This window comes from Lepidochelys kempii, chromosome 2 (genome assembly GCF_965140285.1).
Source record: "Lepidochelys kempii isolate rLepKem1 chromosome 2, rLepKem1.hap1, whole genome shotgun sequence".
Taxonomy (NCBI): domain Eukaryota; kingdom Metazoa; phylum Chordata; order Testudines; family Cheloniidae; genus Lepidochelys; species Lepidochelys kempii.
The window spans coordinates 40,095,870-40,111,422 of record NC_136381.1 but is presented as its reverse complement, the minus strand read 5'-3'; the positions used below and the strand labels follow the sequence as shown (position 1 = coordinate 40,111,422).

Here is a 15,553-nt window from a genome sequence, read left to right as displayed (position 1 = left end):
CATTTATATCATTATTTTCTCCTCTGCACATTCCCATGCTTAGGATGCACCATCAGTGCAGCCTGGACTAATGCAAACGGCATGAAGCAGTGTCAGTTGGAATGTCCTCAAACTGCCTGTTTACTCCCCTGGGAAATCTGAATGTCTGGAGGGCGAGAACATAAAAGAGGACAGGTTGAATGAGCTACCTCAGTTCCTTCCAGCTGTGGTAGTAAGTGGACGAGGAGCTTCCCTGGGTTCACAGACTCAGTCTTTTTTGGAACATTTGTTTCAGTTCATTCACTATATTTTAGTTACATCTAATTAGTGCAGTCCAGGTTAGTGTTAGTTTAGTGTTGTGTTTCATGTATTTCTTCTTTTGTCTGAGAGGATTGTGTTGCCCTGGCATGGGTCCTTGGTTCTGCTAAGGAGGAACAAAAAGCAAAGAAACTGTGATTCAAGAGTTCTGCCTCTGCCCCTGCTGTGTTCTTTTCCTTGGACACCAATGCGTGGTGCGTGGCCTGCTGGGGGGAAGCCATTCCTCCAGACATTGTTACACCCTTTATCCCAAGGGCTAAAAAAGAATGACAAAATAGACTCTAAGTAGTGCTGCTTCAGGAAACCTTAACAACAAAGCCGCCTGATTCTGAGGGACAGGGTTTCATAAATGCTTGGAGACCTGCTTCAGTTCCAAATCCCGAGGCAGATAAGGTTGCTTTGCCAATGCAAACCCTATAAAGTAAGGACATAAAAGGATATGTCTATACAGCAAGTTAGTTTGTGATAAGATGGGTTGCTCCAGGAGATTTGCACTAATTGTCCATGTGGACCCTGCTGTTGCAGACTAAAAGTTCTGTAGTGTGCTTTGCATACTGCTTCAGTAGGTACTAATACTCTGTATAGACAAGCCCTATATACAGGATATATCTCTTAAACGTACCCAGATGTACCACACAGTACATTTCCAGTGCTTGACCCAGAATCCTCTCAATGAACTTCCTTCTGTCTTTAAGGAAACAATATGATCTCATGTCTCCCCCTTAAGCACGCTCAATCTGTGCGCATATGTCAACTCAAAGTCTTTGCTGATGTTGCTAAGGTTTGTAATTAAGGTTGTAGAAAAGGGTATTATGCATAATACATCAGGGAAGAAGTGGATCTACTTTGCTTGTATCCTGTCTGGAGCTCTAGTTCTGAGGGTATCATGTTCAAGAAGCTCAGTAGGACCTGGGAGCATGTGTTAATACAGTTGGAATGTTAAAGAAATTAAGGAATAAGCATATGACAAGTTCTGTTGCACAGCTTCTCTCCTCATTTGTCACTAATGGGTTAATGCCCTGCACCTGTGCAAATCAGAGGTAGTCCAATGTTGTTGCTGGGAGACTCCTGAACTAAGCCTCGCCTTGCTGCTTGGGCCACCAGATTTTCTGCCTCTGTTGATGGAACAAATTGCCAGTTCAATTTGTCTCAGTCATTTTGTTTTATAACTTTATTTTGTATTTGTTTTTATGCTGTAGTGATTTATAATTTTCCTTCTGCTTCCTTCTCCTGGATTGGGTATTAGGCAGCCTGGTGGTTTTGACCACCCGGATCTGTTACTACAGTGCTTCTGTTCTGGGCTTCCTCTGTCCCCACTCATGCATGGCAGAGCAGTCCTGCAAACTCCAGGCTAACTCTAAGCAGTGTTCCCTGTGGGAGGCAACATTTACAGGCTCTATAGAAGGCAAATTATATTCTGGCTGTTCACAGCCAGATGACCTTGCACTGCCAGTGCACGGAGCTCTGATGGACTGGCATGTTGGGTTCTGTCCCTGTCCTGAGAAGCCATGACTACAACACAGAGAAGCCTGATCAGGAGCTTCTTATGATTTGGGAGAGAGTGTCTAAGGATGCGGCAGACACTATCCAGCCAGCTCAAGGAACAAATCCTACAACAGACCTGGACCAGAGGGGAAAAATCCTTGAAGGGGATCAAAAACCCAACCCCCAGACACTGCAGTGGGTCCTCAGCTCCCTGGGGAAAGAAGTAGGGCTGCTACACAACTCCCTTTCCTTCTCACTGTACATCAGGGAATTCTCATGGTCAGGTGTAAGTCTTGCAAACCGTAGAGACTCTGGGTCCCAGAAAAGTAAAAGCAGCCATCACCTTGGTAGTGCAATAATTAGTGTGATTAATGAGCAAGTGGGGTGAAAACCAGTGGTTAACCCCCTTCTCCTTTACCTAAGGGAGTGTTTGTTGGGGCCTCTCGTACACAGAGGGTATGTCTACATTACAAATAAAAACCCATGGCATTGAGTCTCAGGGCCCAGGTCAGTTGACTTGGGCTCCCAGGGCTTGGGCTCTTAGGCTTAAAAATAGCAGTGTCAGTGTTTGGACTCAGACTGGAGCCTGGACTCTGAAACCTCTCAAATCTCGGATGGAGCCCAGTCTCCAGCGCAAGCTTAAACATCTGCCTTGCGATTTTTAAACCCAACAGCTTGAGCCTGAGTCATCTGACTTGAACTCTGAGACTCGATGCTGTGGGTTTTTCTTTGCGGTCTAGACGTACCCCAGAGAAGGTCTTGCAGTGCTCTGTACCAAGCTCACCATCCCCTCCCACCCTGCAGCATGTCTGGGAATGCAGAGGATTCTGTCACTGTCCTGTGAAACTCTTCCTCAGGTTGCAGTGTAATGGGAATTGTGCCTGTCTGGCTTTCAACCCGGGGACTTTTGCTCTACCAGCAAATGGGGCTCAGTTTCAGGCAGCAGAAGAATGGGATTTGTGCCTTCTGGTCATCATCCATAAACCCTTGTTTTGTCAGGGAAAGGGTCTCAGAGTCTGAAAAGCGGAAAGTGGTCTCTCTCTCCTCCTCTTTCCCTCGTCACAGACTGGCTCCATGTAAAATGTAAATAATCGGTGACCAGAACAGAGGCACACAAGGATTCTACTTCCCAGAAACCTGCATCATCATGGCATTACTGGGGAGGAGGGCAGGGGATGTGGAGATAAATCCCTTCTCATGTTCAATATGATCCTGATTAAAGCCCTGAGTGCAAGTAGGTGACTTTGACTGTACTTACTTGGGTGCTAGACATCCTGGGAGAGCAAGCAGGCAGGCTTTTAGGCTCCTAGGGCATTTAGCAAGCATCTTCTACAGTTGAGGTATTTGCATGTTACCACAATGGTAAAAATTTGCAAAGGTCCTAAACTTTTTTGCATCAAGGCATTTCCTAGCAGTGGTCATATTTACCAAATTATCTTCAGTGACTAGGATTGCTGGTGTCATTCTTCGGTTTCTTCCTCTGAGTGGGTTTCTTAAAATGTGCCTGCAGAATTTCCTTCTGACGACATGGAATCAATCACACACCTGATGGAATGCAAAATTAGATGTTATTCTCATATCGCATCCAATCATCCCTTTGTGGGCAGCTAAGTACAAACACGCTGACTACCAACCCAGTATTCACTCCAGACCCTGCATTATCGGTATAGAAGCAAGGATGAGTAGCATACTTGGAAGAAAGTTCCCAACATCTGAGAGTACATATCCATTTAGTTTATTCATGTCTGAAGCCACAACTATGGCCCCTAAGGTAGGTCGGTGGCCAGTACCAGCTGCTTCAGTGGAAGGTGCCAAGAAACTATGTTGCTCACTGGGGAAGTCTCCTTTTACTTCCCTTTAGAGATTGGCTTATGATTGAGGCACGAATGTTTATAGCCCTTCCAAAACTAATGAGTAACCAAAGTTCAGTTTTTTCTCTGGAAATGGGAATAATGTCCTGGGCAGAGGAGAATCTGCCAGCTTTCAAAGCAGTTCACACAAAGGATATAGAAAAGGGAAAATTTGAAGTTGTCATCCTATTCTTCCACTAACCTAGAAGGGACTTTGAATTTGCTAGACAGCCAAGGAACCCATTCTGGCACTTAAAGGTTATACCTATAGGAAAGTACATAGGAGGAATGGTGATGCAATATTTTGATTAGTGCATAAACCCCCTTATTTTTCCCCCTAAAGTCAAAGGTGGGCTTCTCTTGCATGTCATGGATGGGTTGCAGGAACATTTCTGCAATAAATGTTTTCTCAGGGTAAGCCTGTAGAATTTACAATATACTAGGGCTATCAAGCGATTTAAAAAATTGCGATTAATCACACTGTTAAACAATAATAGAGTACCATTATTTAAATATTTTTGGATTTTTTCTACATTTTCAAATAGATTTCAATTACAACATAGAATACAAAGTATAGAGTGCTCACTTTATTTTTGATTACAAGTATTTGCACTGTAAAAAACGCAAAATAATTAGTATTTTTCAATTCACCTAATACAAGTACTGTAGTGCAAGCTCTTTATCATGAAAGTTGAACTTACAAATGTAGAATTATATACAAAATAACTGCATTCAAAAATAAAAATGTAAAATTTTAGAGCCTGTAAGTCCACTCAGTCCTCCTTCTTGTTCAGCCAATCGCTCAAACAAACAAGTTTGTTTACATTTGCAGAAGATAGTGCTGCACGCTTCTTGTTTACAATGTCACCTGAAAGTTAGAACAGGCGTTTGCATGGCACTGTTGTAGCCGGCATTGCAAGATATTTACAGGCCATGTGCGCTAAAGATTCATATGTCCCTTCGTACCTCAACCACCATTCTGGGGGACATGTGTCCATGTTGATGACTGATTCTGCTTGATAACAATTCAAAGTAGTGCCGATCGACACATGTTCATTTTCATTATCTGAGTCAGATGCCACCAGCAGAAGGTTGATTTGGGGTTCTGTAGTTTCCTCATTGGAGTGTTGCCCTTTTAAGACTTCTGAAAGCATGCTCCATACTGTGTCCCTCTCAGATTTTGGAAGGCCCTTCAGATTCTTAAACCTTGGGTCAAGTGCTGTAGCTATCTTTAGAAATCTCATGTTGGTACATTCTTTGCGTTTTGTCAAATCTTTAATGAAAGTGTTCTTAAAATGAACAACATGTGCTGGGTCATCATCTGAGACTGCTATAACGTGAAATATATGGCAGAATGCATGTAAAACAGAGCAAGGGATATACAATTCTCCCCAAAGGAGTTCAGTCAGAAATTTTATTAACACATTTTTTTTAACGAGTATCATCAGCATGGAAGCATGCCCTCTGGAATGATGGCTGAAGCATGAAGGGGCATATGAATGTTTAGCACATCTGGCACGTTAAATACCTTGCAATGCCGGCTACAAAAGTCCCATGCAAATGCCTGTTCTCACTTTCTGGTGACACTGTAAATAAGAAGAGGGCAGCATTATCTCCTGTAAATGTAAACAAACTTGTTTGTCTTAGCAATTGGCTGAACAAGAAGTAGGACTGTAGGATCGAAAGTTTTACATTGGTTTGTTTTTGAGTACAGTTATGTAACAAAAAAATCTACATTTGCAAATTGCACTTTCATGATGAAGAGATTGCACTACATTACTTGTATGAGGTGAATTAAAAATATTATTTCTATTGATCATTTTTACAGTGCAAATATTTATACTAAAAAATAATATACACGTTGATTTCCATTACAACACAAAATACAATTTTTATGAAAATGTAGAAAAACATCCAACATATTTAATAAATTTCAGTTGGCATTCTATTTTATAACAGTGCAATTAAAACTGCGATTAATCATTAATTTTTTAAATTGCAATTAATTTTATTGTTAATCATGTGAGTTAACTGCAATTAATCAACAGCCCTACACTGTACATATATTGTAAGCTTTGTCTCCCATCTCATCATTTATGTTGTGTACGTATTCTTTAAAAAATTCATTATAAATCTGTCGTCAGTTTACCAGTCAGTTAAGAAGGGATGGAAGGCAAAATTACATGAGAAGTTTTGAAAGTTCTGAATCCAAGCTGGTTTTGACATTTTTTATACTATTTTAAATGCCTTGGATTTTCATTACTATGTAATTCAGAAACATCTCAACCAATTTCTCTCAAACTTACTCCCCCAACAACACCCACGCACTCTATTTTCTGGCTTGAAATGAAGCATGAGAATTTACAGCCATTTGTTTTTGTTTGTTTGACGAAGTCAGGGAAACAGAGTTGTGAAGATAGGGAATTGTTCCTTTCCTGAATGTTTAAAATGGCGCAAAGATTCCCAAATAAGGTGTTCAGTAGAACAGTAAACATTCTGTAAGAAACAAGGATCTAGGAAACCTATTTGCCTAACATTGTTTTGGTATTTCTTTTGTAAGTCAAAGAATTTGCAAATGTTTGTATGAAGATGTATTTTAGAATTATTTTTTAATATGAGGTGGTATTAACTTTTATAAGAATTTAGGTAAAGTACATAATAGTTATATAAGACAAAGCACATTCTAGTGGCTAAAGAACAGGACAGAAAGACTGGCTATCTGGGTTATTTATATGCATTAAATATAACTTCAGAACTTTGCCCACTTTTTTCTTTTTCAGATAAGGTGGTTTCCAATTGGCTGAAGCACAAGTGTGTTCTTCAGTCAATCTTTTAAGGTGTGCAGTTGCATATGCAAAAACTGAATGGATGAAATCCGGGTCTCACTGAAGTCAATATCAGGATTTCAACCTCTTTTTCTAGTTACTTATGGAATTACATCTTGCTGAGTGCTTAAAATGCATTCTTTGCAGTCTCCAATATACTGAAGTCATTTGGCTTAACAGAAATGAAGTTGTTATACTGGAATACTGTGTCAGACTGAAAGGCTCTTGCTTTGAAAAGTATATCAGTTATGTTCCAATATGTATTTTCCATAAATGTCTTGGCTTTGATTTTGCATTTATGTTACAGCGGGAGAATGTTATTCTGTGACATTTTATTATACTGACAGTATCTTTTAAAATGTGTCTGTATCTGATTATTTTGATGGTCTTGAGACTCACCAGGGTTTGTGGAACTATTTAATGTTTAAATAATAGTAACAAGACACTTTCAAAGTTAGTAGGCCAAAACTAAACCCAACTTTTTTTTTCCCCTTAAATGTCTGCAAAATCTTTTTGTGTCTAGAAACTGCTTTCAAAGATTTTAGTATTTTTTAGGAAGCATTATATGGTGACAAACCCAGGGCCATTGCATTTAAATCTAAAATATAGTTTTCACTAAGGGCTAGCGTAGCTGTTGGAGAGAAATGGAACACATTTACTAGTATACAATTATTTACATTTAATACAAACAAGACATTTTGAATAGTACCTGAAATACTTGAAAATATTTTTAAACGAAGTTATTAAGTAATGGGACTGCTAATATAATCCTTGTTTTATAGCCTTCACGCTTTTTTTTGCTGCTTACACAATGCATATTCTTGGAACTTGAACATGAACTGTAACATCTCCATCAGTTCAATGTTTCAGCTGGACTTTGACATTCCTCCCCCTCCCCACTACTCTTTTTATTCTTTCTCCTCAGATCTTTTCTAGTGATGATTTCATAGGCTCAGTCTACACTAGAAAAGGTTTGCTGGTGTATGGCATATGCAAAATGTGGAGATGGAGTTTATGCTGGCAAAAGAGTTTCCCACCATAGTTCATGATAGTTTCCAAAGCGAAATAAACTATATCAGTGAAAGCACTTCTATACTTGTAGAACTGCTTTTATATTAGGGTTATACTGATATAGAATTGTAAAAAGAAAAATCTCACCCCGATCAACATTATTCTGCTAGCAAAAGTTTCTAATTTAGACTTTGGATTAGTCCGTAGTGTTGGCTAAAGCATTGTGTATCTTGTGAATCTTCAGAAATAGAAATGAAACTAGTGTCGTAGTCCATAGCCAAGTGCCTACCTTAGAAAAAAAAAATCCCATCTATGAGTCCCTTTCAGTCAGCAGCAGTTAATCCTCTGATAATGGTAACCTCATACATGCCAACATCTTTAAAGCAAAAAGCACCAGAGGAGCAAATTTATTTAAATTTGCTTGTTTTGCATACATTTAAATATTGTGACAAAGTTCCTCCTCTACCTTGGTGGGTCTTGTGCTTATTGGCGGATTTGCTCACCTTGGAGATTCACGGCAGCCCGCAGTTTGGCTGTTTTCGTGAACCCGCAGTCCAGGTCAACTCCTCCTGTGTCTGACCAGGAGTTGGGAGGTTTGGGCTGCCCTCTACTCTGGGTTCCAGCCCAGGGCCCTGTGGAATGCAGCTGTCTTGAGTGCCTCCTGGAACAGCTGTGCAACTGATAAAACTCCCTGGACTATTTCCCCATGGCCGCCTCCTCCCAGCACCTTCCTTATCCTCACCATAGGACCTTCCTCCTGGTGTCTGATAATGCTTGTACTCTTCAGTCCTCCAACAGTATGCGTTCTCACTCTCAGCTCCTAGCACCTCTTGCTCCCACCTCCATACACGCGCACCACAAACTGAAGTGAGCTCCTTTTTAAACCCAGGTGCCCTGATTAACCTGCCTTAATTGATTCGAACAGCTTCTTGATTGGCTGCAGGTGTTCTAATCAGCCTGTCTGTCTTAATGGTCTCCAGAAGGTTCCTGATTATTCTGGAACCTTTCCTGTTACCTTACCCAGGGAAAAGGGATCTACTTAACCTTGGACTAATATATCTGCCTTCTATTACTCTCCTGTAGCCATCCGGCCCGACCCTGTCACATATTCCCCCCCCCCACACACACACTCAACACTATGGGGTTGGGCAGCTTGGGATGTCAGGCAGTGTACTCATGACAAGCCATCTGCATTGCCATGGTGGCTTCCAGCCCGGTGTTGTATGGTGAATTGGAAAGGTTGTAGGGACAGGAACCATCTGGTCACCCTTGCATTCTTCTCTTTATTTCGCTGCATCCACTGGAGGGGTGCATGGTCGGTCACAAAGGTAAACCGTTGTCCCAGAAGGTAATAACATAGTGTTTCCATGGCCCATTTCACAACTAGGCACTCTTTCAACCACGGCATACTTCTGCACTCTCGGGAGGAGTTTCTTGCTGAGGTAGAGGATTGGCTGTTCTTCATCTCCGACCATCTGCGATAGGACAGCTCCCAATCCTACTTCAGATGCATCTGTTTGTAAAATGAATTCTTTGTTGAAGTCTGGGGCTATAAGCTCGGGGTTACTGCAGAGGGCTGTCCGTAGATCCATGAATGCTTTCTCTGCGGCATCTGTCCACTTCACCATGTCTGGACCCCGGGCTTTTATCAGGTCTGTCAGGGGACTCGCTCTGGTAGCAAAATGGGGAATAAATCGTCGGTGGTACCCCACTACACCCAGAAGTGCCCGGACTTGCTTTTTCCGATTCGGCCGGGGCCAATTTTGGATAGCCTCTAGTTTGTTTAGTTGGGGCTTGACCATGCCCCTTCCTACAATGTAGCCGAGGTATTTAGCCTTGGCTAGCCCTGTAGCACACTTGGCTGGGTTGGCTGTGAAGCCAGCCCGTCTTAGCGTGTCTAGAACTGCTTCCACCTTTCCTAAGTGGGTTTCCCAGTTGGGGGTGTGAATAATCACATCATCCAGGTATGCCGCTGCATAACTGGTATGGGGCCGTAGGAGCTTGTCCATAAGACGCTGGAAGGTGGCAGCTGCCCCATGCAGTCCAAAAGGAAGAACAATATATTGAAACGGACCCTCTGGGGTAGAGAATGCCGTCTTTTCTTTCGCATCTTTGGGAAGGGGAATCTGTCAGTATCCCTTTGTTAAATCAAGGGTGGTCAAAAATTGGGCATTGCCCAGGCGGTCATAGAATCATAGAATATCAGGGTTGGAAAGGACCTCAGGAGGTCATCTAGTCCAACCCCCTGCTCAAAGCAGGACCAATCTCCAACTAAATCATCCCTGCCACGGCTTTGTCAAGCCTGACCTTAAAAACTTCTAAGGAAGGAGATTCCACCACCTCCCTAGGTAACGCATTCCAGTGTTTCACCACCCTCCTAGTGAAAAAGTTTTTCCTAATATCCAACCTAAACCTCCCCCACTGCAACTTGAGACCATTACTCCTTGTTCTGTCATCAGTTACCACTGAGAACAGTCTAGATCCATCCTCTTTGGAACCCCCTTTCAGGTAGTTGAAATCAGCTATCAATTCCCCCTCTTTCTTCTCTTCCGCAGACTACACAATCCCAGTTTCCTCAGCCTCTCCTCATAAGTCATGTGTTCCAGTCCCCTAATCATTTTTGTTGCCCTCCGCTGGACTTTTTCCAATTTTTCCACATCCTTCTTGTAGTGCGGGGCCCAAAACTGGACACAGTACTCCAGATGAGGCCTCACCAATGTCGAATAGAGGGGAACGATCACGTCCCTCGATCTGCTGGCAGTGCCCCTACTTATACATCCCAAAATGCCATTGGCCACCTTGGCAGCAGGGGCACACTGTTGACTCATATCCAGCTTCTTATACACTGTAACCCCTAGGTCCTTTTCAGCAGAACTGCTGCCTAGCCATTCGGTCCCTAGTCAGTAGCGGTACATGGGATTCTTCCATCCTAAGTTCAGGACTCTGCAGTTGTCCTTGTTGAACCTCATCAGATTTCTTTTGGCCCAATCCTCTAATTTGTCTAGGTCCCTCTGTATCCTATCCCTACCCTCCAGCATATCTACCACTCCTCCCAGTTTAGTGTCATCTGCAAACTTGCTGAGGGTGCAATCCACACCATTCTCCAGATCATTAATGAGTCAACTAACTCATCGATACAGGGTATGGGGTATGCATCAATTTTGGATATCTCATTCAACCAGCGAAAGTCATTACAAAACCTAGTGGTGCCATCGTGTTTGAGCACCAACACAATTGGGCTTGACCAGTGACTTGTGGGACTCTTCGATGACTCCCAGCTCCAACATCCTTTTTACCTCTGCCTTGAGCTCCTCCCTTTTTGCCACTGGGACCTGATAGGGCGTTAAAGTTGCCTTTGCTCCAGAGTCTGTGATAATGTGGTGATAGGCTTCGGTGGTCCGACCTGGTTTGGTTGAAAACACGTCCTGGTATCGGTTGATCATCTCAGTTACCTCCTTCTGGTTTGGTGTCTGATCAGCGGATATCCCGATCTTCTTCTGCATGTTATTTCCCTGGATCGGGGTCTCTTGGGCCACTACACACGCCTCTCGTTGGTGCCAAGGCTTTAAGAGGTTAATGTGATAAATTTGTTCTTGTTTCCGGCATCCTGGCTGCCACACCTTGTAGGTTACTTCCCCCACGGGTTCAACCTCCTCATAGGGCCCCTGCCATTGGGCCAAAAGCTTGCTTTCTGCCATGGGTACCAACACCATCACCCGATCCCCTGGTTGGAACTGTCGGACTTTTGCCTGGCGATTGTAATGGGTTCGTTGGGCCTCCTGCGCCTTTTCCAAATGTTCCCGTACAGTAGGGGTGACCCGGGCTATCCATTCTCACATCTGCAACACATGGTCAATTATATTTCTCCCCTAATTGGGTTCCTCTTTCCAGATTTCTTTTGCGATATCTAGTATGCCGCGGGTGTGGCGTCCGTATAATAATTCAAAGGGGGTGAAAACCCAGTTGAGGCCTGAGGTACCTCCTGGATTGCAAACGTAAGGTAGGGTAGTAGGTTGTCCCAATCCTTCCTGTCCCGACCACCACTTTCCTTATCATTGCCTTGAGGGTTCGGTTAAACCTTTCTACCAGCCCATCGGTCTGCGGATGATAGACTGAAGTTCTCAGGGTATGTATATGGAGCAGTGTACAGAGGTCCTTCATTAGCTTCGATATAAATTGGGTACCTTGGTCTGTTAATATCTCCTTTGGTAACCCCACTCGCGCAAAGATCCCACCAACTCTTTAGCTATCATTTTAGAGGCCGTGTTCCACACGAGGACGGCTTCTGGGTAGCGAGTAGTATAATCCAGAACAAGTATAGATTGGTGGCCCCAGGCTGTCTTCTCCAGGGGTCCCACTAGGTTCATGGCTTTACGCTCGAAGGGGACCTCTGTGATGGGAAGGGGTACTAAAGGTGCCCTCAAGTGGGGATGGGGACTGTGCAGCTGACACTCCGGGCAGGACACACAGTACCTCCACACTTCTTCATGTACTCCGGGCCAGAAGAATTGTCGCAGGACCCGTGCCAGGGTCTTCTCTACCCCGAAATGCCCCCCAAAAAGATGACTATGGGCCAGACTTAATACAGCATTCTGGTGTTTTTGAGATACTAGGATCTGCTGTACCTTCTGCCCCTGTACTGGTGCAACCCAGTATAAGAGATTCTTCTTCATTATGAAGTAGGGTCCTAGTCCCTGGGTTTTCCCTTCCATGGGGACCCCATCTATTTCGGTCACCTCCTTCCTAATGTTGTCGTACCTTGGGTCTTCAGCCTGGTCCCATCCAAAATTTCTTCTGCCAGGGCTAATCTGCCCAAGATTTAAGGGGCCAGTCTCTGTTGCCTCTACTGGTTCAGAGGCGTTAGGGTGTGGGTCCGACTCAGGTGCTTCTCCCTCCTGGGTGGCCTCCTTTTCAGCTGCTCGGGTCCGCCTATCTATGAGAGCGACCCTCTGGCTTTGGGCCAATATTCGGGTTTCCAAGGCCTTAGCTGCCCTTCTTTTCCTTTTTGTCTTTCTACGCTGTCTGGGAGTGGAGAACAAATCTGGGGATATTTCAGAGAAGGCTGGGGGTTGACAGTCTACTGTGGATGCCTCACTACTTTCAGGGCTTCCCCCTTTCTCCAATTTCCATACTGAGAATAAGTCTCCAAACCATGGGAAGTCCCTCCCTATGAGCACTGGGTATGGGAGTTTAGGGACTATACCTGCTGCTACCTCAGTAGTGTTCCCCTGAATCTCGATTTTTACTGGGATGGTGGGGTAATAACCAACTATCCCATGGACGCATGTTATCCCCGTACGCTTAGCCCACAGTAGCTGACTATGCTTCACGAGCTTCCCCGAGACAAGCGTGATAGCACTCCCCGAATCAACCAGTGCTGTGGTCTCTACCCCATTTAGCTTCACTGGTCTGGTGTACATGTGTGGGTTTAGTGAGACCCCCACAAGGTAGATTAGGGAGCATGGTCTACCCAGTTCCCCAGGTTACACTGCATAGGCTCCTCGGCCTTGGGACACTGTGCAGCTATGTGTCCCCACTCCCCACAGGCGTAACATCTGTATGGGGCTCTAGGCGTTCCCCAGTCTCTTGGTTTGGGTAGTCTAACATCACAATCCTCTTCCCCCTCAGTGCTCCGACTCTTTGTGGCTTCTGGTGGGCCTTCGCCCCTCTCTTTTTCCACCTGGGCTCTCCTCTTTTTCCACCTGAGCTCTAGGGCTTGGTGCTGCTAGTTTAACCTGGGGTGCTTCTTCCTTAACTGGTCGGGTCAGCTCCCTCGGTGTCCTTCACCTTTCTACCTCGTCGTAGGTGGAGGGTTCGTTCTGGCTTACCCAGGCGCGAAGGTCTGGTGGTAGTCCTCTCACGTACTGGTCGATGACAAGAACTTCTAGTATCTCCTGCGGGCTCCAGGACTGAGTTCGTAACCACTTTCATGCCAGATGGATGAGGTCATATAATTGGGGCTCGGGGTTTTCTTTTCCTGGTACCTCCACTCATGATATCTCTGGGCCTGCACAGTGATTGTTATCCTGGCCAAATCTGGGGTCTCTGCCTTTTGTTGGGGGTAGTCTGCTGCAGCCTCTTCAGGCAAATCATAGTAGGCCTTCTGGGCCTCCACACACAGGAATGGAGCGAGGATGCCAGATCACTGTTCTTGGGGCCAAGCCTCCCGCAGGGCTGTCCTCTCAAAGGCCAGGAGGTATACCTCTACATCATCCTCCCACGTCATTTTCTGCAGCCAATTGCTGGCTCGTATGATCTGCGTCCCATCGTGGCCGCGATTCAGCGCTGTACGGGCCTTTACCTGGTTTACCAGTTCCCGCAACATAGCCAGGTCTTGAGCAGCCTGGTCCATCAGCAGGCGATTAGTCTCTTGCTGCAGCCGCACTGTCTCCTGCTGGGCGGCTGTGGCTTGTATCAGTGCCCGCACTACATCTTCCATTGTGGTGGGGGAAAAAAAACCTCCTCTCCCCCGCCTTTTATTTTTTCCAAAACACCCTCCTCCTTCTGCCGTGCTGTGCACACCAAATCCCGCTTCTGACACCAGTTGTGACAAAGTTCCTCCTCTACCTTGGTGGGTCTTGCGCCTATTGGCAGATTTGCTTGCCTTGGAGATTCACGGCGGTGCGCATTTTGGCCGTTTTTGTGAACCCACAGTCCAAGTCAACTCCTCCTGTGTCTGACCAGGAGTTGGGAGGTTTGGGCGGAACCCAGGCCTGCCCTCTACTCCGGGTTCCAGCCCAGGGCCCTGTGGAATGCAGCTGTCTAGAGTGCCTCCTGGAACAGCAGTGCGACAGATACAACTCCCTGGGCTACTTCCCCATGGCCGCCTCCTCCCAACACCTTCCTTATCTTCACTATAGGACCTTCCTCCTGGTGTCTGATAATGCTTGTACTCTTCAGTCCTCCAACAGTATGCGTTCTCACTCCCAGCTCCTTACACGTGCACCACAAACTGAAGTGAGCTCCTTTTTAAACCCAGGTGCCCTGATTAGCCTGCCTTAATTGATTCTAGCAGCTTCTTGATTGGCTGCAGGTGTTCTAATCAGCCTGTCTGTCTTAATTGTCTCCAGAAGGTTCCTGATTATTCTGGAACCTTTCCTGTTACCTTACCCAGGGAAAAGGGACCTACTTAACCTTGGACTAATATATCTGCCTTCTATTACTCTCCTGTAGCCATCTGGCCTGACTCTGTCAGAATATATTTTCATAGGAGTACTTAGAACTGAGAAGAGAGCTGGCGTGCAAAAACAGAATAGAGAGAACAGCAAAGGAAGGAAAGAGTTGGACTCCAGCATTTAATTCTCTTCCCCTTCCCATCATCAGCATTTCATTCCACAGCCGCCGTCCCCTTCTATCTCCACAAAGAAATTTCATTTTTCCTAACCCTCACTTCCTCTTCCAAAGTACACACTCTCACCACCCACTCTCATCTTCCAAGCATTTTCCCCACCCTCACACCCTCCTCTGCAAGCCTTTCAGCTTAACTACCTTTTCACATATTGCCATTGCTTCAGCATGTTTTTTGACACCTATCTTCACCCCCAGACCTTCCCAATCTTCTCCCCTTAAAGGACTTCATTTGATGCCTCCCCTTACATTAGAAACCTGGAAGAGGGGGAAATAATGGGAGCCTATTCCTCCCCCTTCCAACCTTCCTCATGTCAGGCTGGAATCAGTTGTGTGAACATTCTGGCTCTGCAGCTTTCCACCCCTTTCTGCGTTCTCCTGCTCCACTGTCTCCGGGCCAGGGGGGAGATGAAGACACTGGGCTTGTGGCCTGATTGAGAGCTTATAATGAGATTATGAAATCCTTGGATTTCCACCCCCTCTCCCAGGTGCTCCTGCCCAGGGCACCCCTATCTTTGCCCCAGCCAGCAAGGTAGTTCTTATCTAGGGTCCCTTCCTGCCTACCTGACCCTTTCCCCCTAGTCCTGTGCTGGCTCCTACAAAGCCACCAGTCCTAATCCCAGTAGACAGGTCTTCCCCTTTATCTCAGGGGTCTTCTGAGAGGACCCCATGGCTTCCCATCCTTCCATATGCTTGTTTCAGGGAGTGTCCTAAGGCCCATCAACTTCAGTCTTTGGG

General features: G+C 45.2%; 1 protein-coding gene across 13 annotated transcripts in view; it reads left to right on the top strand.

Annotated features, from left to right (window-relative positions):
- Positions 1-15,553, top strand: part of VPS13B (vacuolar protein sorting 13 homolog B) — a 922,277-nt gene that overhangs the window by 214,372 nt on the left and 692,352 nt on the right. Inside the window, exon 17 of one of the 13 annotated variants that reach the window (XM_073330477.2) lies at positions 6,413-7,177. The exons of the other annotated variants lie outside the window; for them this stretch is intronic. Coding sequence (XP_073186578.1) covers position 6,413 — 1 coding nt within the window. The 3' untranslated portion in view covers positions 6,414-7,177. Of the gene's footprint in view, positions 1-6,412; positions 7,178-15,553 lie in introns of those variants that run through there. 13 annotated transcript variants of the gene reach the window in all.